The sequence below is a fragment of the Dysidea avara genome, chromosome 11, assembly GCF_963678975.1.
Source record: "Dysidea avara chromosome 11, odDysAvar1.4, whole genome shotgun sequence".
Lineage (NCBI taxonomy): Eukaryota > Metazoa > Porifera > Demospongiae > Dictyoceratida > Dysideidae > Dysidea > Dysidea avara.
This window is the reverse complement of record NC_089282.1, coordinates 14,424,386-14,448,303: the sequence shown is the minus strand read 5'-3', so window position 1 is coordinate 14,448,303 and position 23,918 is coordinate 14,424,386. Positions and strand designations below refer to the sequence as shown.

General features: G+C 37.3%; 2 protein-coding genes across 6 annotated transcripts; one reads left to right on the top strand and one right to left on the bottom strand.

The window, feature by feature from the left end:
• The first annotated feature begins 684 nt into the window (after nucleotides 1-684).
• LOC136237888 (uncharacterized) lies at nucleotides 685-3,355 on the top strand. 5 transcript variants are annotated; one of them, XR_010692628.1, is made up of 8 exons: nucleotides 685-1,585; nucleotides 1,634-1,796; nucleotides 1,923-2,049; nucleotides 2,100-2,367; nucleotides 2,428-2,456; nucleotides 2,547-2,639; nucleotides 3,085-3,149; nucleotides 3,209-3,355. XR_010692628.1 is itself a non-coding variant. In XM_066028140.1 (8 exons), the coding sequence occupies exons 3-8, from the start codon at nucleotides 2,006-2,008 to the stop codon at nucleotides 3,282-3,284; spliced, it is 372 nt and encodes a 123-aa protein (XP_065884212.1). In that variant the 5' UTR covers nucleotides 687-1,585; nucleotides 1,634-1,796; nucleotides 1,923-2,005; the 3' UTR covers nucleotides 3,285-3,355. The 5 variants fall into 5 exon arrangements, 4 of the variants coding, with proteins under 4 accessions (XP_065884212.1, XP_065884214.1, XP_065884211.1 ...); XM_066028140.1 differs by having other exon boundaries at nucleotides 687-1,585; nucleotides 2,303-2,367; XM_066028142.1 differs by having other exon boundaries at nucleotides 715-1,585; nucleotides 2,303-2,367; nucleotides 2,507-2,639.
• A 13,948-nt stretch (nucleotides 3,356-17,303) lies between these two features.
• On the bottom strand, nucleotides 17,304-22,970 carry LOC136238883 (S-antigen protein-like). The gene is made up of 13 exons (XM_066029515.1): nucleotides 22,856-22,970; nucleotides 22,617-22,753; nucleotides 22,498-22,557; nucleotides 22,085-22,358; nucleotides 21,536-21,824; nucleotides 21,444-21,480; nucleotides 21,256-21,391; nucleotides 19,954-20,224; nucleotides 19,868-19,904; nucleotides 18,186-19,812; nucleotides 17,799-18,087; nucleotides 17,702-17,738; nucleotides 17,304-17,621 (listed from the first exon to the last, which is right to left on the bottom strand). The coding sequence occupies exons 4-13, from the start codon at nucleotides 22,230-22,232 to the stop codon at nucleotides 17,442-17,444; spliced, it is 3,051 nt and encodes a 1,016-aa protein (XP_065885587.1). The 5' UTR covers nucleotides 22,233-22,358; nucleotides 22,498-22,557; nucleotides 22,617-22,753; nucleotides 22,856-22,970; the 3' UTR covers nucleotides 17,304-17,441.
• Nucleotides 22,971-23,918: the final 948 nt, after the last annotated feature.

Here is a 23,918-nt window from a genome sequence, read left to right as displayed (position 1 = left end):
AGTATGAATTTACGGTGTAGTATGACTGTTCTATTAGAGTAAATTTATCTTTACTGCCTGCACGTGATGAATATATCTCATATCTGTGCATGTTAAATGCTTCAGACACCTAATTAAACTTGCAAGTGCCTAATTAGTTCACAGTTGCTACACAGCTATAAATACATTTGTAATTGTTATCATCATAATCATTTAACCATTTTTTAATATTTTGGTCGCAACTTCAGGATTAGAGCAGCAAAGAAAGGAATAGAGGACTCAACCATCAAGACTTGTATATGGAGATGGAACAGTATTGCGATGGACAATGCCGGTACTAACCCTTCAAGGGTGTTGCAGTACAGTATAGATGCAAGACCAGAGCCTCGATCGTCACCTTTTGACTGTGGTCACAACTTCAGGATTGGAGCAGCAGAGAAAGGAATGAAGGACTCAATCATCAAGACTCGGGGAGATGGAATAGTATTGCCATGGACAATGCCAGCACTAACCCCTCAAGGATGTCACAGTGCAGTATCGATACAACCACTCCAACCAGTGCATAAGACCAGAGCTCGATCATCACCTTTTGACTGAAATTTTTATACTTGATGAGCAATTAAAACAAAAAAGTTGTAGTACTTCTACTTTCCTGAGGGAACATGTCCCCAGAGTCCCAGACTCCCTTGCCTGTTCAGCAGAATAATAGGATTGAGCCTTACTACCACTTTCACCTTTATTCTTGGCCTGAATGTACATATCAGCAACATAATACAGTAGCTGTAGACAGCAACATAATACAGTAGCTGTAGATAATGCTAGTTAATGCCCCTAGGCAGAGCTATAGGGGTGGGAATTTTTCCCTACTATCATACTATCATAGTAGTTCTTCTCGCAGTTCTTTGCCTGGCCATCATCAACTGCTGTCCATCAACTGCTGTCAAAACATTAGTCTCGTCCCCCAGACCCTTCCTCAAGCATGCTTATCACACAAAAATAACTTAGTTTAGTAGTGTACAAACAATTATTCATTGACAGCTTATACTACACTTACCGCATTGTTGAACCATGTATACCACCAGAATCCACCAGATTGACAACTAACACGTGATCTATTTAGGGGAAATCTCGTGGAGAGTCCCTAATTACCTTAAGCGGACACTCATGATACGTGGTTTTAAATTGAATGGTTTAAGAATGTAACTGGATGGTGAGGCGTACTTTAATCGGCTCGACTTTACTGAGAAACTCGAGCCCCTCGTGAGAAACTACATCGCTTGAGCAACGCTTGAAAAAGTAAGAGTCCGGCAAGAATACTGAGGGACTCTATGATATATGCTGGTCTTGAATGCTAACGAAACGAGGAGTGAAGTTTGTGCAACGTGTCACATCGCCACACACTGATTCACCGTGTTTGTGCGATAGGGTTTTTGGACCTGTCCACCAGATGTTGAAAGGAAATTCATTCCAACTTGTGAAGTTGTTGGTATACTCATTGTTGGGGTCCATGGGGACATCGATGATCATTTACCAGTCAGCTGTAAGTAATGTCACAACAGAAGGAAAGGAACCATTTCCATACCCCTATGGCATACTGATTTTCCAGGTCAGTTTATGTACACCCAACCACAGAAATGTAGAACTTTGGTTGCAGGTGGAAAATAAACACCTTTTTACTCAGTTACAAGAGATTCACCCAGCTGGGATAAAATGTTGAAGTGAATGTCATTAGTACCTACTTGCGGTTCATCAGGTATTGGACAATTCCAAGTGTCCAGATTATGCGGTTGTCCTCATGTTCAAGTTTACACGTTTAGGCAAGTTCCACAACATCCTATAATCTATTACTATATCAGTGTGGAATAATGCTTATATAATATTTTTCATATTCCAGGCTTTAGGTATGTGTATTGTATTTAACACCTGCTTGTTGGTTTTTGCAGGCCATCTGGTCATACTGGTTTATCCACTAGCAGTTGAATGTGATCATGGTACATATGTAAGTTGAGACCATGCAGGAACAAAGATGAGACCATGCAGAAACAAAGATACAGGTGTCATGAATTTCAGGTCAGTTGACATTCAGAGGAATTGTATTATTGCAATTGTTCTTTTTGTAGTTATCAATTATCAGTGACCAGTTTGTGATAGCGTACTTTTGTTTGACTAATGACCAAATGTTCTGGTTTACATGCTTACCCATCAGTTATGTTACTCACTTAACCTGCATATGGGATATATATTTTTAGTTCATTTTGATTATTCATCCTTTATTGGTACAGCCCAGCATATTGATTTTTTGCACATTCTCTTTTTAATTCAGTGCCTGCTGGATTGTTTTGTCAGATATCGAAACAGATGTCTTTGGTGTTGCGACCGATGTTCCAGGTCAGTTTGCATGTGTGTTTAATTTAAGGTTGACTTCAGTGCCTGCTTATTCTTTTACAGGTCTCGGTATTGAGTGTCATGAATTTCAGGTCAGTTGACGTGCAGAAGAATTGTATTATTGCAATTGTTGTTTTTGCAGTTATCAATTATCACTGTATACTAGTGATGTGAATTTGCAGGTCAATCTACTCAGATGTATCAGGCATAGTGTTGATGGGTTCGAACAAGTATCCAGTGTAGACTGTAGTGGCATCAAGGGTGTTAATTTCCAGGTCAGTTTACATGTTGTGATGTTAGTGATTTTTTCCTAGTACCCAGATATTAAGTGTATTGTATTTAATTCCCACCTGTTATGTTTTTAAATTATGGTATATCAGTGTAGACAGTGCAACAGTAAGCCTTCTGTGTTGTAGTAACTATTTGTTTCATAATATTATGCTGTTGTCCCAGAATGGCACAATTTTTGGGCAACCAGTGTGAAGTCCAGTGGTACAAACATTGTATTATGACCAAGTTGTGATAGCGTACTTTTGTTTGACTAATGTCCTAATGTTCTGGTTTGACTAATGTCCTAATGTTCTGGTTTAACATGCTTACCCAACAGTTATGTTATTCATTCACTTAGCCTGGGATATAATTTTTGTTCATTTTGATTATCCATGCTATTATTGACACAGCCCGGCATATTGATTTTTTGTACATTCTCTTTTAATTCAGTGCCTGCTAGATTGTGTCATCAGATATCGAAACAAGTGTTTTTGGTGTTGCGACCGATGTTCCAGGTCAGTTGCATGAGTGTTTAATTTAAGGTTAACTTCAGTGCCTGCTTATTCTTTTACAGGTCTCAGTATCGTCATGCTGACATACAAGAAATCATCACTATTGTTGGAACTATTTTTAGTCAAGTCTTGATGTGATGTTAATTAACGTTGTTACACATTGTTGTATGTTTACCATATGGCAAGAAATTATCATGGCCATCATGAAATTTGAATATTGTGTAAGTTGTGTGGACCAACCCCAACTCATACATGGTCACTGGCAAACCACGAACCACATTCGAGCCACAACACCACCAACCACATTCGAGCAATCCATTACAAAATTTTGTTGCACCATTTGTGTGTGCATAATACTTAATGAAAGCCACAACACAAGCTACATGGTACATACTACATAGAGGTGGTAACCCCTAAAGGCTTGTTACCTTTTGTATTCACCTTACCGGCCTTTGTGGTTAATCTATTAAAAATTACATGTAAATAGAGAATTGAAGAGTATGCTTAAAGCACCTTCGCTAGTGATTTTGTTCTTCAAACCATAAGACAACTGGCGATTTATAAACGCTCGCATGGGGTGTGGTACTAAATGGAATTTAAAAGATTTCTGCTTAAAACGCCATCCCTAGGGAACTTACGGTTCAGCACGCTGTCACAACTTGTTTATCAGGCATTAGAGTTTGTGTCCACGTCGTGTCTTTAAAAGTTATTGTAGGGATTAGAGATTGATTGAAGAAAATACGCGTATAGGCAAACCAGGATTGGATAATGTCAGTGCTAGATGGACTATACAAACACGACTATGTTGACTGGTATAACGTGACAGTAGTTGTAACATAAGGTAGAGAAATAAAGTGAAATAGGCCTATTTTTTATTTTGCGATGGTTACTTTTTTATTTTAGCGAGGTCGCAAGAAAACTATAACGACTCCTAAAGATTTTTTATCACGTAACGCAATACAAATCTATTGAGAGATGTTGCGTAATTTAGGACTAATATTGCGAAACTGGCCCTACACGTAAATAACTCACAGTAGTGGCCGCGCGTCTTTTAATTGGGCGTGCGCTTTGTAGTTTCTTGGCCGCGCGACTCACTACCGTGAGTCTTGATGAGAAGGTGAAAAGGTGGAGAAAGGAGAAAAATTCCATGACTGGACCTGCAGCCATCTGATTAATGCTCAAACGCTTTCAGGAGTCTGCCAGGTGGTCAGGATATCTTCTCCTTGTTAATTTCAAGTATATGAATACATCATCATCAGACAGGGGTCTCAATACAGATCTGTACATGACAATTTCAAGTGTTAGGCTTTAAAATGTTTACTTGTAATTCTAGAATAATCTAACTTGACATGCCGACTGTTTTCTCAGTGATCTCTGTTCATTTTTTACACATATTTCATTAGTCAGATTTTGTTGTACATGATAGCAAACTTACTGAAGCAATATACTCATTATACTTGCAAACTGATACCTTTGCATCAGAAGACAAAAACAGAATTTGCCATGCATACGTGAAAAGACATCTGTTTGATATCTTTGTAGGCATGCTGTGTACATACCTATATGTTCCATGAATTATGAAGGGATATCCTATATATATACTGAATCCATACCTCTTTATTCAGAGAATTAATACTTCATTTAGTTCACAATAACAGTTCAGGGAAATGGTAATTAAAATGCAATCAATCCTGAATGCATAACAGCAAATTTATAATAGTTGGCCTCTAATGTGAGGTAAGGATGTGTTCCTATTGGGTAAGCCTTTTGTGAGGCAAACAATTATAATTTTTATATTGTATGGAGTACTTTGCTAAATTCTTGTGGTTTGCACTGTAACTGAAAAGAAATTTGCAGAGACAGCACCCTGAAGAACACATCTCAGGCTAAAACGTGATGCCGATCCGATAGCATTTGTATGAATTTCATCATAATCATAAGGCAGATTAGCCAATGAGATCCACACTAATAATAATTATGCTAGAGTCCAGGGGCGGATCTAGGAGAGGGGCTATGGGGGCTGAAGCCCACCCCCCACTTCACTTTTAGACTTTACTTGATCAATGTAATGAAGATTACAATGAACTTTTGTCTTAGCATAATTATAATGATCACTAATAGTATAAACCCACCTTATAATGATATTTTCAAGGCATTATCACTGGATTTGTGTTTCCATCTCTGATGCGGTCCCCCACCAATGCTTGATTCAAAAACTGTCCTCCTTTTGGGGTAAATGGTAAGATACTACAGTGAATAACAATTTTCTTAGGAATAGAACACAACAAGTAGTGCTAAATGGACAGAAATCCAACTCCATTCCTGTTACAAGTGGAGTCCCTCAAGGACCAATGTTGGGTTCTGCCTTGTTCACGATGTTTGTTAATGACTTACCCTCAATTGTATCAAGCCTCATGTTTATGTTTATAGATGATACAAAGATTTTTCATGTTATAAGAAGTAATGAAGACTATACAGCACTTCAGTATGACTTGAACTTACTTTATGAATGGTCAGTGTATTGGCAATTGAAGTTTAACATCTCAAAGTGCAAGCAAATACACTTTGGACCAATACATCACTATGCAGGGCTGGAGCCCAGAGATTTTGAGTGGTCCGGCCATCCATGGACTGCAATGGAGGTCATAGTCATGTACACTACTTATTTATTGATTGGTTAGGTTATCTACTTTCATGTGATACTCAATTAGGGATGCGGGAATTATGCCTGAATAATTTTGGGAATAATGATGGGGTAATAGAATAGAGCATTATTCCAGCATTTTGATGCAGTTTTGGAGCATAATCGGCATAAAGATAAATTAAGATCGAGATACTCTAATAGAACAGTCACTTACTCTAATAGAACGATCAATTACTGTAATAGAACGATCAATGCGGAATAATTCATTACTAATACTACTGGTAAGTAAGCATCTTGCTAACAAAAAAGCTTTTCTGATGAATTGACACAGCTGGATTTAGTACTTTTTACTGTTTCAAAGTCTTGCTGTACAATTTAATTACTAAAATGAAGAAAAAGTTACAAAAATTAGGAATAATTTTGGGAATAATGAGTATTTTTGGGAATAATAAAAAGCATAATGATAAGGTTTTAAAAGAATTTCGGAATAGAATAATGATGAAAATTTTGAGCATAATTCCCACAAGCCTATACTCAATTTAACTGCATGTGATAAGTACACACACCATGCCAAGCTAGGGTGGTCTGGGGGCAGGCTCCCCAGGGAAATTTTGAAAATAGATGCTCTGAAATGGCATCTAGAAGTGCTATTTTACTTGCAAGGCCTCTTTCTCCTTTTTGTTAACATCAAGAATATATTCTGGTAATTTTGTACTACAATACCAATTAATTCAATTTCATATCTAAAATTTTGCTTTCTCAATATTAGTGAAAGCTTAGTTCTTTGAGATACAGAAGCCATTGAGATTGTAATTGCTAATGCATGCATGACCAATTAGCCCAATGCAATGCCATGCAGATGACTCATTGGAACTTTTGAGTGATTTGAAGACAATTAACACACGTGTATAATGGCTTAGACTAGTGGCTATATTGTATACTGAATGCTCTATTAGAGTATAGTGATGACTGTTCTATTAGAGTATATCATGATAACTGCTCTATTAGAGTATGTCGATCTTTACAATTCAAGTAGCTGAGTGGTCCGGCCAATGCCAGACCAGCCAGACCATGGGCTCCGGCCCTGTGCCACAGATCTACCTACAGTGAGTGCCTGTGTGTCACCCCCTTGCTTTAACATCCAGTCACGGTGCCGTGACTCTTGTCTAGGCACAGCGTTACTGAAACATTCCCCAGACCTCCCTATAGTTCAGCATTCTTTGCATGCTCAGCTATCATCTTATCCTAATATTGTCTGGCTCCCAACCATGAGGTGCTTGCTATGCCTATGTGTCATTAGCCCATATTATATGGGCTAATGATAGCTACGTAGGTCCATAGTCATAGAGTAACTCACCTAATATCGGATGGTCTTCAAAGTCGGATGCGATTACTCAAGCTATACAACAGGAATTTTTGAACAACTTATATGTCTTCAGATAGTTCAAGGCTGTGGGACTTTGGACACCAAGTATCAGTTTTCTCGGCTACTTTGTCTGGTGGCAGCAGCCCTGCAAAGTCATTTCTGATTAATACGTATATTCGGGAAAAAGTCATGGACACCCACATGCAGTTTACAAATCAGACTTACATCCAATCAACATTTTTATATATGTTCACATACGTTGTATATCAACTCATCTACTTTCTAAATATTCCCAGTTTATTTAATCAAATCACGAATTACAAATCAAATAAAATGAGACATCACTGGAGTGATAATCGCACCATGAATTTAAGTTTACGGAAGTATACGGTGTTTGTAAAAGTATACGGTACACATTTTCCGTAAACTTATCTCAAACAACATATACTTAATCAAGTTTCCGTATACTTAAATTTATTGTAGCGATTATTACTCCAGTGACATCACATTTTATTTGATTTGTAATTCGTGATTTAAAGGATTTGATTAAATAAACTGGGGATATTTAGAAAGTAGATGAGTTGATGTACAACCTGAACATATAAAACCAGGGGCAGATTTAGGGAGGGGGTTAAGGGGGCTGTAGCCCTCTTTCCTTTCTAAGTTAGTACTTGGCCAATAAAAAAACCCTAAATCTTCTATGTGTATCAAAAGCAGACTAATTTCAGGAACTATGCATCACTACCAACACAAATAATGTCTATGTAACTATACCTATTGTTCAACTCTGTTCCAGGAGAGTATAACTTCCTTTTCCTCAAAAGTTCTTCCTAAAACAGGTTTCGATTGTGGGTTGCATCTCCAGTTACAAAAGTTTAATTGTGGGTTTTGTTTTATTCAGATATTTAACAGTGTTTTCCTCTATGGCTATAAGAGGTGATTAGTGTGGTTTTTATGAATTATATGATTAGTTGGTTTAATTGGTTAGAGTTATCAGCTTCAGTATAATAAGTAGCTACCAACTGAGCCATTTTGCAAACTGCAGTCTCATAAGGCAGCTATAGTATATTCACCCACTTTTGTCTATGAATGTTAAATCTGTATTAGTTACCTTCTGATATGACCCCATGCTGTGGGCTATGGTGCTGGAATTTGTAGCTAGCTATAGCTATATAGATCAGTTTTCATAACCCAGCAGATCTAGAAATAAGTGTGACTATCACAACAAATTCAGAAAGCCCATAAATGCAAATATAGTTGCACTTTGCTAAGTAAGGATTGCCAGTGGACTAGCTAATAGCTACTGCTTTGTACTTCACTGTATTCTTCTGCTGTTCAGTACACTTTATTTGGTGTTACACTTTATTTGGTGTTACACTTTATTTGGTGGTACACTTTATTTGGTGTTAAGGTTGACAAAGTGTCACTAGGCTAAGGAGCATGCATACTAATTATGGTAATCTCATTTACGTTCAACACCACTACTACTTAGCTGTACATGTTTCTGCCTCACAGATTTAGCTGATTAGAGCATGGCTAAGAGGAGCTGATGCATTATGGTATATAGCTAGTTATATCTAAATGCTTGGTGGCTAAGATTATCATGTGTGCATGATAGCTATACTCAATGCATATTGCAATCAGTCTTGATTTAATGGAAAAGTAAAATTTAAAGATATAAACTGAAAGTCCACTATTTTCTGCTAAAAGCACTCTCAGATTCACCTTTAGAGGGCCTAATTTTCAAACATTTTTCTGGGGGCATGCTCTCAGACCCCCTACATTGGCATGCTTTGCATACTACATTGTGTGCTTCACACACTAATGTAGTCATTATTCCAAATAGCTAATATAACTTGACCATGGATAAGCCACATGAATCTTACCACTAGGGCCTTGTGAGAAAGCTTGGTATCTTCTAATATCTGGCTAGTTACCTAGTACATCCCTGTCAATCTTAGCCCCTCCCCTTTTAAAAATCCTAGATTTGCCCCTGAAAACTGTTGATTGGATGTAAGTCTGATTTGTAAACTGCATGTGTGTGTCCGTGAATTGACTTTTATCCCAGAATATACGTAAATGACTTTGCAGGGCTGCTGCCACCAGACAAAGAAGCCGAGAAAGCTGATACTTGGTGTCCAAAGTCCCACAGCCTTGAACTATCTGAAGACATATAAGTTGTTCAAAAATTCCTGTTGTAGCTTGAGTAATCGCATCCGATTTTGGAGCCTGGTGAGTTACTCTATATATAAATAGACATGTCATTGACCTTGAAAAAGTGCCTTGTCAGGTTTTTATTTTTTACGTATTTACTTTTCTTAAATTTAATTTAATTTTTTTACATTTGTAGGGTTGTCATAAGGACAGATTATCTGCAAACTGCATGCTGATCATTTTCAGCTATGGCTGTCATCACCTCTATTGAAGTGCAGGACAATAATAGTATATATATACAGCGTAGGGATTCATTTTCATTGTATAACATCTTGCAGTGTCATCACAGCAACACCACTTAGCTATTAAACAGGGCTAATGGTCATTTGGAAGTTTTGGTAAGAACATGCATAAGATGAAACATAAACCACTTGTATCGTTTGAGATGATGTAAATCATGGTTTGTGTACACCTCCCTGCACTAGCTATTGCAATCTCAGCAAAAAACATCAAAAGCTTCAGTTTGAATGAACCAACCTTTTCATATAGGTTTTTCACTCTTATCCAATGTTGCATGCTTTCTCATTTATTCAGTACCACTTGTCAGTGCCCACTGCCCAGTTGTCCTGTCTTATAGCTCCAGGAAATACAGATCCTTAACAAATATATTCCATGAACTAACTCACTTTCTCAATTACAAACAGCAAGCACTTATTCCTGGATAATCAATGAATTTCATCCTTTGGTAGAAAGCATAAAATTAATAGTGAAAATGATATTGCTCCCATGAAAAATCATCTATTCAGCCAGTGACCACCATGCTGGGGTGTATGTGCATGAAACTTAGATATACTAGTGGACAATAAATCTGATTGAAATAGGGATTTAAATGTCCACTATGGTCTGGCTCTTTTTGTGTGCTAAACTTTAGTTCAATCAGATAATGTGTTTGTATTTTATAATGGTTTTTGTAAAGTTTGTAAACAAGAAGAAAGATGCAAGAAATATCTAAATTTGGTTGCTCATATTTTAGTGAAATTTCACTCAAACTTGATATTTTGACTCCCTACCTGGCAGACAATTCCACACTGTAAAAATAATTGTTTTAGTCAGATAAGGGAGTACAGAGTTGCATGTAAATCTCATGTTGCTTTACTGTTCTCCCAGTTAAGTACACACTTGTGCGGTGGACCAGCTTCACATGCACTGACTACCATGTGCTTTTATTAGTATGTATAATCAAATAAAATATGCAAAACAGTATAATTTCTATAACCATCATTGTGCCTGTAGATGCAAAATATAAATAAAAGCTAGCCTAAAGTTAATCTTAGGCTTCCTTTGGGGTAAAATACATAAAAGATGTCATATCCAAGCCAAACAGTCAAGGTACCAGTGTGAATAAAAAAGGTGCAGTCTGGGGCTGTCATCATTAAAAATTGCATTAACATTATTGCAGCTATATTTCTTGGTTGTCATCATTGATTTCATGATTTTTAAAATCCATGCAGTGTTTTTGTAAACCACATCCTTTTCTCAGCTAGCCTGAGCTAGGCTGTCTTGGCATGTATGCAGTGTAGTAATGGGAGTTGGCATGTGTGTGTGTGTGTGTGTGTGTGTGTGTGTGTGTGTGTGTGTGTGTGTGTGTGTGTGTGTGTGTGTGTGTGTGTGTGTGTGTGTGTGTGTGTGTGTGTGTGTGTGTGTGTGTGTGTGTGTGTGTGTGTGTGTGTGATACACAGGTATGTGTTTGTGTGACATGTTCATGTACACAAATATATATATAAGCAAATTTAAAAAGCAATACGTTTGCTGCTGTATACACATCATGCCTACACATGCAATGAAACAGGTCAGTGCCGACAAATTGTAGCACCCACAGGAGACTGTATCATGCCTCACTAGTGTAGATGTGGGCACTTGAAGTCCCACTTAAACCTCAGCCATTATGTCAGACATGAATGGCAGGTATTTGTCTCCCCAGGTACCCATTGACGACACAGCTGGGTAAGCTGTTTCCACCAGTTAACACATTGAATGCACACACACAAACAGCATGGACACTTGTCAGTCTTCCCAGTATCAGCCGCAGTATGTATAACTCTCAGGCCAGCTTTTGCACAAGGAACAAGTACTCGAGTAGTAGAGCCAAATGATTAAAAGAATATATATATATATATATCTCTACAAAATTTTCTTCACCAGCAAGCACATACCTTACATTATGGTTTACCTGGGTAGAATGGTTTTTTTTTACCTCCTTTAGTTTATACTGTGCAACAGATTTCTTTGGTAGGTGTATATTATTTTGGTGTTACTGCTGTTGCATTGTGTGTGACTCACGTAGTTAGCTGTGCCTCCTAAATAACATGCATAACTTGAAGCAGAAAATTGCCAAATAGTTTGTGCAAGAAGTGAAAAGGTATACGACATATTCCAAATATATGGCATGGGTGGAGAAAATAAAAATGTTTAATCTATATGCATACCTTGAAAATTACAGTAAGTTACATACACGTGGGTTTCCTGTCATGAATAGTTAACTGAGAGCAAAGCTATATATGTGTTCGATTAGGCCAGCACTATAAACATTTTCTCTCAGTTACTTCAATATCATATGTGAGTGCTTATTATTGGTAATAACTATGATCTCATATATTTGTGCTTGGAGGGAAAAACTGCATAATTTTTGAATGACAGAGTTAACCAGTTGGTTTCAACAGTTAGTGTAATAGTTTTCAAAAAACCAGTGTAAGTTGCAAGTTAGACTGCTTGTGTTTGCTTTAGCAGTGGAGCAGGCCAAAGAATTAAAGGTAACATGGGTGAAGTTTGAAGCACATATATAACAGCCATGTCGGATGCCACTCTAGACATACCTATGTGACTACTTACAGCTTTTAAGATATATAAATGTGACTGTTCTATTGGGGTGGCTGACTGCTCAATTAGAGTATCTTGATCTGAACTATTTGTACTTCTGCAAAATATATTAATCACCCTGAAAATACCAGATAGAGCAGTTCTGGTAACCTTAGAAACCTGCCACAGGCCCATTACTCTTCACTGCTACAATGCTATGACAGGACAGTGGGTAGTAGTATCTGGAAATGATAGTACCTAGCCAACCAGGAAAGGAATGGAATGCTTAAGTTCAAACATTAATGTTGGGTTTACTGTAGCTGTGTGTTTATTTATTTACATTGACCAATTTAGAAGAACACAGAAATACAGTTTACCAACTTAAATGTCAACTTAAAATGAACAGTTAGTGCATGGGAGGAAATTTATTTGTTGATTCTCATTATGTTGCTAAGCCAATATGAGTATGCTACTAATAAAATGACAAACAAAGGCGTGGGACAAAATGAATGATAAACCCATGTGACTGTTTCACACTGCGCCTATAACAGTTTTGTTTTAAAGTAAATGATTAGATTTTGCCTAAACTTCCTTATTATGTGTGGCTGATAGGAAATAAAGAAAATGACAACACTTTTAAGTGTTTATCATACAGTACTATTGTACTGTATATATTATGTAGCTGACTCATATATATTGCAAACAGGTTATTTTGACACATAGTTACATGTAGCCTAAATGTTTTGAAATCATGAATACCATTTGCACCATCACAAACCTTGTATTGTAAAAATGTTACTATTGGATATATACAATCAAAATGACACACTGAGAAGTTATAACATTCAGTTAGTCAACTACTGTAATATAATAGTTGCTATCTATATACACACTTACAGCTATAAAATGTGGTTACTATCACTGTGAAAAAGGTGGGATATAAGATGGTATTTCCAGTGGCTTATTGAATACAAATAAGCCTTAATATAAATCCTGTATTATACTCATCTTATACTTTAGTATAATGCATACTATACTATTGCATGTATGGTTTCAGTTTAATTACCACAATACTTGGAATAGCTTATATCTGATATAATGCCCACACTATACTATCACATATATGGTTTCAGTATGTTTAACACATTAACTAAAGCCTTATAGGGATTGTTAGTATAATACAGGTTATACCAAGCTTTTTTGTATTCAATAAGCCACTGGAAATACCATCTTATATCCCTCTTTTTTCACAGTGTATGTTTCTAACTATTAACAGTTAGCTATATAAGAATAGTTACAGACAAACAAGTTAATAACACAGCAGCAATGCAACTATTGTTGCAATCAGAACTTGAAGTATGAAAGTAATCTTGTTTCCATCATGGTTGCCAGCAGCACTGCCATTAGCTGAACACATAAGAAAAATGTAAACAAAATTTCTTAACAATTGCACACAGTCAGAACATCTCTATTCCATGGTAAAGCTCAGGGGTATATACATTTTAGAAGAGATGCATGCATGGTTAGGGTATAGCTATAATTATTTCCAAGACAGTACTGCAACAAACTAATATTATTTGCATGATGTATTTAATAAATGTACATCACACGCACGCGCATGCGCACACACACACACAAACACACACACACACACACACATGTACTACTGCACTAATTGCACAAACATAAATGCTGTATTCTGTCATGGTATACTGATAAGAAAAGTGCATGGATCATCTCTTCATTGACTAAGCAGGCTTAACCACTACTAATGCATGCAGCTAGAATCTTCTTTCTACAGTGATAAACTACAAATACTTTACAAGCCATGAAGCAAAATACACCTTGGTAATGTTTACAGTGTGAGCATTAGAATACCTTGCATGAGGTGGTCACATTAATGAGGTAATGAAACTAACTTGCACAGTCACTATAATGTGTGTATACTATTATTATTTTATATTATTGAAGTTTTACAGTGGCCAGCACAGAAGGTCTAACAGCAACATGTGCTGCAGCCTTTTGGATTGTGCTTTCTTACCAAACAAATCAACCAGAAAAAATTTGTTTCCTCCAGCCTTTGAATTCACCATAAATTTACCTTCGTACAAATAGTGCAATTGATATTTGCATGGTTAGTATAGCGGCACAACCAAAAAATTGTGCACTTTTTCATAAAGCCATGAAACTTTCTACATAAACGGTAGTCCTCAATACATATATTTTTAGATATAGTGCCATCACTGATTTGATCTTTGATGACTTTTACAGCCATTTTTGTACAGAAAATTGATCATTTTTGTCTTTAACTCCCTGAGGCAGTAATTAACATGTTAAAACATGGTACCAAACAAAAGATCTTGCTGATAGAAACAAATTGGTTTTTATTTGATGTCAATAAGTGATTTTATTACAAGTTATGATCATTTTACTAGCTGCAAAATTTGATAAATTTACCTGCCCTCGAGGTGTGAATTACCTGTGGGCAGATAATTATGCATAAATTCATCATCATCAAATTTTACAGCTAATAAAAATACTCATAACTTAAGAATGAAATCACCTATTGACTTCAAATAAAAACCAAGTTGTTTCTATCAGCAAGATCTTTTGTTTGGTACCATGTTTTAACATGTTAATTACTGCCTCAGGGAGTTAAAGACAAAAATGATCAATTTTCTGTACAAAATGGCCGTAAAAGTCACCAAAGGTCAACTCAGTGATGGCACTATATCTAAAAGCACATGCCATGAGGAGTACTATTTATGTGGAAAGTTTCATGGTTTTATGAAAAAGTGCACAATATTGCCAATTTTGGGGGCTACGCCGCTATACTAGGTTGCGTTACCAGAACTTTAATGCATGTAATAAAATGATCACTATGGACAATACATTGGATGTAGTCCCCTGCAATAATATGTTAATGTAAGCATAAACATCTGTAAATCATAGCCTACATATGGCCATGCCCCTCCCCCATGCCAGTGGTTCAGTGTTTATGCTCCATTTCACAGTGGTGAAATACTCATGAATGCATGGTGTCTGTGTCTGAATGGAAGCAACAAGTGCTTTTTTATTTGATACATCCACCACACATAGGTGGTGGAGACAGGGGGGTCATGCCCCCCCCCCCCCCCCCCACACACACACACACACTTTTATGGAACAATATTTGCAAGAAAAGATCGAGCTACTCTAATAGAGCAGCCACAGTATTCAGAGAAGCAATGTAGCAAGCTGCTTAGCTACGTATGTGTAGTTATAAATAAAGAGATATAGTTGGTAGAGGGCAGCTATATTGTCAGCAGGTAATTACCTTCTTTTTTTTCAGTCTTCACTTACAGCTGGCCTGGCCCCCTCACTCTTTGGCCTGCTCCACCACCCCTGCATGATCACCATCACAAAAGAGAACCATGCTGTTATCACATGTGTAATCATGCTGTTATCACATGTGTAATCATGCTGTTATCACATGTGTAATCACGCTGTTATCACATGTGTAATGAGTGTGCATGTGCATAACAAAATTTGACATGGGTAAAGGTAAGTAGTGGTGTAGCATTGTGCTTTATGCTATTGAGTCTATCACATGCATAATTGATGCAAGCCTACTTATTTTTAGACTGTCTGATTAATTGCTTCCTTATTAGTTTGAATCATAAAACGATGGCAGTTTTGTTTACGTGTTGATTGCCTAGTGTAAAATACAAAATAAAAGTAGCTAGCCATCGACAGTTTAGATTGATGGCCCACAACAGAATCCCTAGATAATGGGATGTCATTACTCCCCAGTTCCATCAGTGGGACTTAGAGTGGTTCACATTTGATACTGCTGTATGCAGTTAGCTACTATGCTTCCTCTATTCAGTATTGGTATGCAGATGATTCTATGGCAGAGCAACATACTATGATGGTTCGCCAGGTTATAGCTATAATATGCAGATCTAGAAGAAAATTAATGTTTAGTCACATTATCATCAAACAGAAGTACATGAGTACAGGGAGTACACTTTGCTCTGAACTTGATTGTAGCTGATCTCTCTACATGGTGACTTATAACATTGCTGATCTCTCTTCATGGTGATTTGTTTGGAGCTGAACTACATGGTTACTTGATTGGAACTGATCTCTCTAGACGGTGACCTGTACACCTGCCAAAGTGATCAACATCAGTTGATCCACATCAATGTGGTAGATTTAGAAGATTCACAGGGCACCCTCTTTCAGTTTAACCAGGTAGTTACAAAAAAGGGTTTCATAAGCAATTGAGATACTCCTAACCTATAGAGTAGTCCATAACTCTAATAATACAGTCACTATAATACCAAGCATGCATGTCAGAAGTTGTTGAGTTATCAATTGTCACTTAGAAAATAGGATAAGGTCAATTATTGTTCTTATTGATTTGTTATTAAATTCCATTTATTATATACTGGCATACATGATGCACAGGTATAGATATACACATAATGTCTGCAAAACTATTGTGCATGGTAAACTCTATTTCTTTTGGTGAGCAGTGAGGTGCAAACTGAATGCCTGTAGCCTCTAAACCTAAACTACATAATATACATGTTTTATTCATGTTCATTTTAATTTGTTTGTACAATTTCTAAAGCAATCTCAGTTTGTTTAGTTTTCAGCTACAAATTATATCAAGTTCTGCCTGTTACACAGCTTTATGTATGGAGAGCAGTATATATGCAATGTAAGTCTACATTTAATCTGCTCATTGTGACTGTGGCAGGTACAGTGTATTATGAACCACAGTAATAGTGGTTCATAATAGAGATTGCCTATCAATTTTAGTCAAAATCCTAATAAAACACTCACCTAAACACCACCTTAGAAAACTCAAAAGAAGCCTTAGAAATTATTTCAAGAAATGTTGGAACACTAGTGAATAGCAAGTCACAAGATCTAATTTAAAATTTTAATTGAGAAATATTCCATTTTGTTCATCTTATTATTTTCTGCAGGCCTATATTATACAAGAAAATCTGTGTAGCTACGCTGCTTTGAATAACACTGTACATTTATTCTGCATGGATGTACATATTTACTTCTGTGCTCAATTGTATGCTAAAGCCTCATCAGCATGCTAATTTATAATGAAAGTCATCCGAATTCACACTGGTGAACAATACAAAGAGCACATTGCATAAAGTATAATATAAGTATACATAATTGTGTGATGTGTGAAGTTTATTTCTTAGAAAAGACACATGTAGCCATAGCAACAAAAGTTGACAAATCTACACAACAATTGCTCCATTTAATCACTGTAGTTATAAGTTGTGGAGTCTAGAATGGCTGATTCCTGATCCTGTTGTCCTTGGCTGGCTTGATTAGCTTTATCATCTTCTACATATTCACAATCAACAGAATCTGACTTACTGTCAGATACATTTCTTTCATCTTCAGATTCCTGTTGTTCACTGTCTTTATCCGTAAACTGTACAAGGAAATACATGTATGCAATATTAACACAAATCAATATGTATGTAAGCATAACACATGCATCTAAATATTGACCTTTTCTTTAGCAGTATGAATACTTTCCAGCCATTTGCTATTGAAATGGAATAAAGTTAATATTTTAGTCTGTTATTAACTGACTGATTATGCTTACTTCTTTTCTTCCTCTGTATCTGCTACAAAATAGTACCAGTTTCCTGGAGTACCTACCACAAAGCATCTGTTGTCATCTGCACTACCAGGCCAGTAAGAAAATGGCACACTTTCCTCATTCCGGGATATAGCAAATGCCAGGAAATTAATAAAAAAGCTAACTCGTGTGAATGGTTTCTTGCCAAACTCTTGTGGCTGATCTGAGTACACTCGAAACATTTTGCCCATTTTGTCTAATGATACCCATACACGTTGCCATGACTGAAATAGTGGAATGCCACCAAAACCACCTATCAGAAAAGTTACAACTATTAAATATCAAGAAGACACAACATCAAAATTTATTATGATATCTATAATGTACATTTTATCAGTGCAATTCACATACCATATTTGGAAAGCCAGCCAGCATAAAGAGGTTGAGTGGCTTCATTAGAATTATCATCTTCATCATCATTTTCTCCTGGTTTTAGCTTGTCATCTTCTCCTGATTTTGGCTTGCCATCTTCTCCTGGTTTTGGCTTGTTGTCTTCTCCTGGTTTTGGCTTGTCCTCTTCTCCAGGTTTTGGCTTGTCGCCTTCTCCTGGTTTTGGCTTGTCCTCTTCTCCAGGTTTTGGCTTGTTGTCTTCTCCTGGTTTTGGCTTGTCCTCTTCTCCAGGTTTTGGCTTGTTGTCTTCTCCTGGTTTTGGCTTGTCCTCTTCTCCAGGTTTTGGCTTGTCGCCTTCTCCTGGTTTTGGCTTGTACTCTTCTCCCGATTGTGGTTTGTCATCCTCTCCTGGTTTTGGTTTGTCGTCTTCACCTGGTTTGGGCTTGTCGTCTTCACTTTGTTTGGGCTTGTCATCTTCTTGTTTTGGCTTGCCATCTTCTCCTGGTTTTGGCTTGCCGTCTTCTCCTGGTTTTGGCTTGCCGTCTTCTCCTGGTTTTGGCTTGTCATCTTCTCCTGTTTGTGGTTTGTCATCTTCTCCAGGTTTTGGCTTGCCATCTTCTCCTGATTGTGGTTTGTCATCTTCTCCAGGTTTTGGCTTGCCTGGTTTTGACTTGCTGTCTTCTCCTGGTTTTGGCTTGTCATCTTCTCCTGATTGTGGCTTGTCATCTTCTCCTGATTGTGGTTTGTCATCTTCTCCAGGTTTTGGCTTGCTGTCTTCTCCTGGTTTTGGCTTGTCATCTTCTCTTGATTGTGGTTTGTCTTCTTCTCCAGGTTTTGGCTTGCTGTCTTCTCCTGGTTTTGGCTTGTACTCTTCTCCTGATTGTGGTTTATCATCCTCTCCTGGTTTTGGCTTGTCGTCTTCTCCTGGTTTGGGCTTGTCATCTTCTCCTGGTTTTGGCTTGTCATCTTCTCCTGGTTTGGGCTTTTCATCTTCTCCTGGTTTTGGCTTGTTGTCTTCTCCTGGTTTTGGCTTGTCATCTTCTCCAGGTTTTGGTTTGCTGTCTTCTCCTGGTTTTGGCTTGTCCTCTTCTTCTGATTGTGGTTTGTCTTCTTCTCCTGGTTTTGGCTTGTCATCTTCTCTTGGGTTTGGCTTGTTGTCTTCTCCAGGTTTTGGTTTGCCGTCTTCTCCTGGTATTGGCTTGTCCTCTTCTCCTGGTTTGGGCTTGTCATCTTGTCCTGGTTTTGGTTTGTCATCTTCTCCTGGTTTTGGCTTGCCGTCTTCTTCAGGTTTTGGCTTGTCATCTTCTGGTTTTAGTTTGCAGTCTTCTCCAGGTTTTAGCTTGCCGTCTTCTCCTGGTTTTGGCTCTGATTGTGGTTTGTCATCTTCTCTGGGTTTTGGCTTGCCGTCTTCTCCTGGTTTTGGCTTGTTGTCTTTTCCTGGTTTTGACTTGCCATCTTCTCCTGGTTTTGGCTTGTCATCTTCTCCGGGTTTTGGCTTGTTGTCTTCTCCTGGTTTTGGTATTTTGTCATCTCCTGGTTTTGGCTTGTTGTCTTCTTCATGTATTGACTTGTTATCTTCCTGTGATGGCTTATTCTTATCTAGTGCAAACTCCAAAACAGTTGTCAATGGATGTTGACTGTCACTATACTGTAAAAGCCCAGATATATGCATAGTTAGCAATATGCAACCTACTGATCCATACCTTTTTTGTGGCCTTGCTAATTTTAGTGAGCCATATACTGTTGAAATTCAGTAATCAATTTGTCTTACTAATAAACACTTACGTACTTCTTTTCATTTTCTGTTTTAGCTTCAAAATAGTATGAATTATCTGGAGTAGTTACCACAAAGCATCTTTGCAAACCAATGTCCGCTGGCAAAGGAGGTAATGGTTTGTCTACAATACTTAGATCCTCCACAGACACTAGATAATTGATTAAAAATCTTCCACTTGTGAATGGTAACTTGGATGCTGAAAGTTCATCTGGGTATATCCTCAGCATTTCCCATGCACTGTTCAGTGATACCCACACACGGTGCCATGTTTCACCAATTCCACCTAATTGATAATGAAAAATATTTTGTGATAGTAATGTGGCTTCATACAACTTACAAAAAACTGTGCCAGTAAATGTGTGCGTGCGTGCGTGTGTGTATGCGTGTGCATGTGTGTGTGTGTGTGTGTGTGTGTGTGTGTGTGTGTGTGTGTGTGTGTGTGTGTGTGTGTGTGTGTGTGTGTGTGTGTGTGTGCATGTGTGTGTGTGTGTGTGTGTGTGTGTGTGTGTGTGTGTGTACTTCCAGCGAATATACATGATTGTAAGGTAAACTGTGGTTTATTCTGTGATACTTTCTGTCAGATAGTCAGTATAATACTACTTATAGACTATTTTGTCATAACTCTTTGTCATCCTATTGAAATTAAACAATGCACATGTCCAGATCATAATGATATATAGCTGGAGTGCATGAGAATGACATATAACTGACAGATCCACAATGGGACACATTCTCCTTCTCACAGCTGTTTAAGTGATCTGTGTATGCATGATCTATAATACAGAACATGTACAGAGAAGCTGTATTAAATTTTATGTTTTATCATGGCAGCATCTTTGCCACAGCCTTTTCTGATTTAGCCAAATAAATTTCACAAGTAATCTAGATATTTTAATAGAGCAATCACCAATTCTAATAATACAGCCATTATAACAGCGTGTATTGTAATTTGATCAAAATACTCATGCTCAACAAGATCTGTATAATCAACTTATTGGCACTTTTGTATATACATGTAACACCCCATTTAGACCACTCGGATTCGACGACTACATTCATTTAACACTGGATGTAAGTAGATTAACTACAACTAGAGAACTTTTTTGTGTGCCTCTCTCCTCATCAGCTCCTGGATATATATATATTCTTGTAATATGAGTTACAAAAGTCTAGAGTTTTTTTTATTTTAAGCTTTTTTGAAATTGATTTCAAATTTTTAATATACAAACAATGGCATGTCAGATTGTTTGGTATATGTTTTAACATTAATATGGATAACAGATAAAACATAAACTAAAATTAACTGTTACCTACCATGCTTGTTAAGCCATCCAGAGTGAAGGATTTGATTATCTTCTGCATAGTCAATATAGCTAGTGGAATCTGATCTATCATCTCTTGTTGCATTGCTGTGTGCTTCATCATGTTTATCTGTGGTCTGGTCGGTAAACTGCATGAAAGGATGCAGGTTGCCTTTACTGTGTACATATACAGTAAACCACCTTCATTTTAGCAGCACAGATACTCTCCAGCCATTTGCTAATCAAAAACCAGATTTTTAATAATTAGTACTAAACAATCGAAACATTCTTACGTCTTTTCTTCCTCAGTTTCTGCTATAAAGTAGTACTGGTTTTTACATGTAGCTACCACAAAACAGCTCTTCCCATCTGCATCAACTGGCCAGTCAGAAAACAGCATGGTTTCATCATTCCTGCTCTTAGCAAACGCTAGACAATTACTAAAGAAGCTAACTCTAGTGAATGGTCTCTTGCCAAATTTTGGTGGTTCGCCTGAGTACACCCGAAACATTTTCCCCATTTTGTCTAGTGATACCCAAACATGGTTCCATGTTTGGAAGAATGGAGTACTACCAATCCCACCTATCAAATAGATACTTACAATGACCACAACAACTTTAATCCATCACATACACATGTAAATGAAATGTACATAACATTATTTGAAAAATAGTGCAGATTTGTTATATAGGCTGGTATCTATTAACATTTTTACTATATTTTCCGGTTTGCAAATTGTACTGACTGATTATTCAGCACAAATTTCCTGCTACAGCTGTCAAATCAATTCATAGAGGTAGCTACTATATATTCAGTAAGATACATATTACTAGACAACCAACCATATTTTTTAATCCAGCCAGCATGAAGAGGTTGCTCTTCTTCCTTTTCTGATGGTGGCTCATCACTCTGCGTTGACAGCTTGTCATCTGTGTATCCATGCAGTAGAGGACTTGTCATCACTTTCTGCAGCTGGTGATTCACAGTCATTCTCTTCTGTTAGCGGCTTATCATTGACATAATCTATTTGTGACTCATCTTTTGTTTCTCCATTAAGTAAGCTGTTAATATTTTTATTATCCATGTCTGCAGTTGATAGTTTGTCATCAGTCTCTCCTACAACATTCACATATACAAACATATGCACATCACTAAATTCTGCAACACACAAGGCATCCCTCCAATTCATGATCAACACTTGATGAAAACTAGTTATCTACTGCTAGCTGTCATGTTTGCTTATCCATTCACTCACCATTAAGGGGTTGTAATTTATCAAGAAGAAGTTGTGGATCATTCTTCATTTCTTTTGTTCCTGCAATTTTAACCATATAATTTTTAGCATTATTTTGTTTGCCTTTCTAGCTACTTCACCTATTACAGACAGATGGCTTGTTTTTGGTTTCAACCTGTCTTCTATTATTTCTCCATCTGTTAGCAGGGAGTCCTCAAAGTCTCTTGGTTTAGTGTTGCTTTCCATTTTATCAGTTTTCTCTGTCTGCAAGGTTTAGCTACGTACATTACATAACAGTAGCAAGCTACAAACGTCAGTACATTTGACATATACAGTAACTATCTGTGGTAGCTAGCTAACAAAACATACGATACCGTACCTCCAAAACTCTGAACCAGTGAGCACTGTTTCAGTTAATTGAGTTGACAATTCAGTTACAGTGACTGAGACGATTCAGCGCACTATAGCTATAGCTATAGGTCACACAGCTGCAGTAGTCTATAGCTAGACTATAGCTTGCACTGCGTACCCCGATTTTATAGCTTTGAGAGCTCATGGGTGTGGACGTGTCATTACGTCACAGTTTAGTATTTCTCATGTGATCACCAAGTAACGTGAGATGCAGTACTTGTCACGGTAAGGCCATACCTATTTGAAAAATTGTTGCTCGGATTTCTTAAGGAAAAGTTAGGGTCGGTAGGTCGGGAAAAAAAGAAAAAAAACCCATCCCAAACGTGTCATTCCATTGTTGACAACGAATTGTACGAGGGTACACATGCAACAACAGCTCCTTTCTTCGCTATAACAGATAACCACGCATTAGCCGCCATTTCGGCTACAAGTCCGCCAACATAACAATCACGTGAGTTTGTTTTTTTGGTCTTTTATGAAAAGAGGATCGGTCGGGTCCGAGCAACAACTTTTCAAATAGGTATGGCCTAACCGAGACAAATATAGCACCGGTAAACTGAGTGTGCACGTGAGTTTGAATATATGCCAGTAGCTATGTGAATATGTGAGAAATAATTGCTGCTATTCCACAAGGGGGACACTTTTAACACAGAGTAGCTATCAAATGTCTTCACATCAAAACTCAATGCAGAAAAATCCAGACCAGGGTGATTTAGCTAACGCATCTATTACAACATGCAGTCTAGGTACATATGCATGTAGCTATTAAGGAGCTGCAAGTCACTAGCTGGGATTTGTAACCACATATGCTGACATACCCCACAGAGTATATATAGCATTACACAAGTTTTTGATGAATTTATATGTGGGTCCCCAGTGAAATTAGCTATATAACAACTTTCTGAATCATCTCTACACCAAATGAAGCATTATTGTGCACGCCTTTTTTAGACATAGTGCTTCTAATGGCTGAAATATGAGGAAATTTCTAGAGAACTGTACAAATTTTTGTAACTGAAAGTAAACTTTGA

What these genes read in the sequence shown, in the direction of transcription:
- LOC136237888 (XM_066028139.1), top strand. Translation starts at nt 2,171, where the DNA reads ATGCTTACCCATCAGTTATGTTACTCACTTAACCTGCATATGGGATAT. An exon ending in TCAAGGGTGTTAATTTCCAG is followed by an intron (nt 2,640 to 3,084) that starts GTCAGTTTACAT and finishes CTTTTAATTCAG; the next exon opens with TGCCTGCTAGATTGTGTCAT. An exon ending in TGTTGCGACCGATGTTCCAG is followed by an intron (nt 3,150 to 3,208) that starts GTCAGTTGCATG and finishes ATTCTTTTACAG; the next exon opens with GTCTCAGTATCGTCATGCTG.
- LOC136238883 (XM_066029515.1), bottom strand. Translation starts at nt 22,232, where the DNA reads ATGACTGTGAATCACCAGCTGCAGAAAGTGATGACAAGTCCTCTACTG. An exon ending in TGGCTGGATTAAAAAATATG is followed by an intron (nt 21,825 to 22,084) that starts GTTGGTTGTCTA and finishes TCTATTTGATAG; the next exon opens with GTGGGATTGGTAGTACTCCA. An exon ending in GAAACTGAGGAAGAAAAGAC is followed by an intron (nt 21,481 to 21,535) that starts GTAAGAATGTTT and finishes GTTTTTGATTAG; the next exon opens with CAAATGGCTGGAGAGTATCT.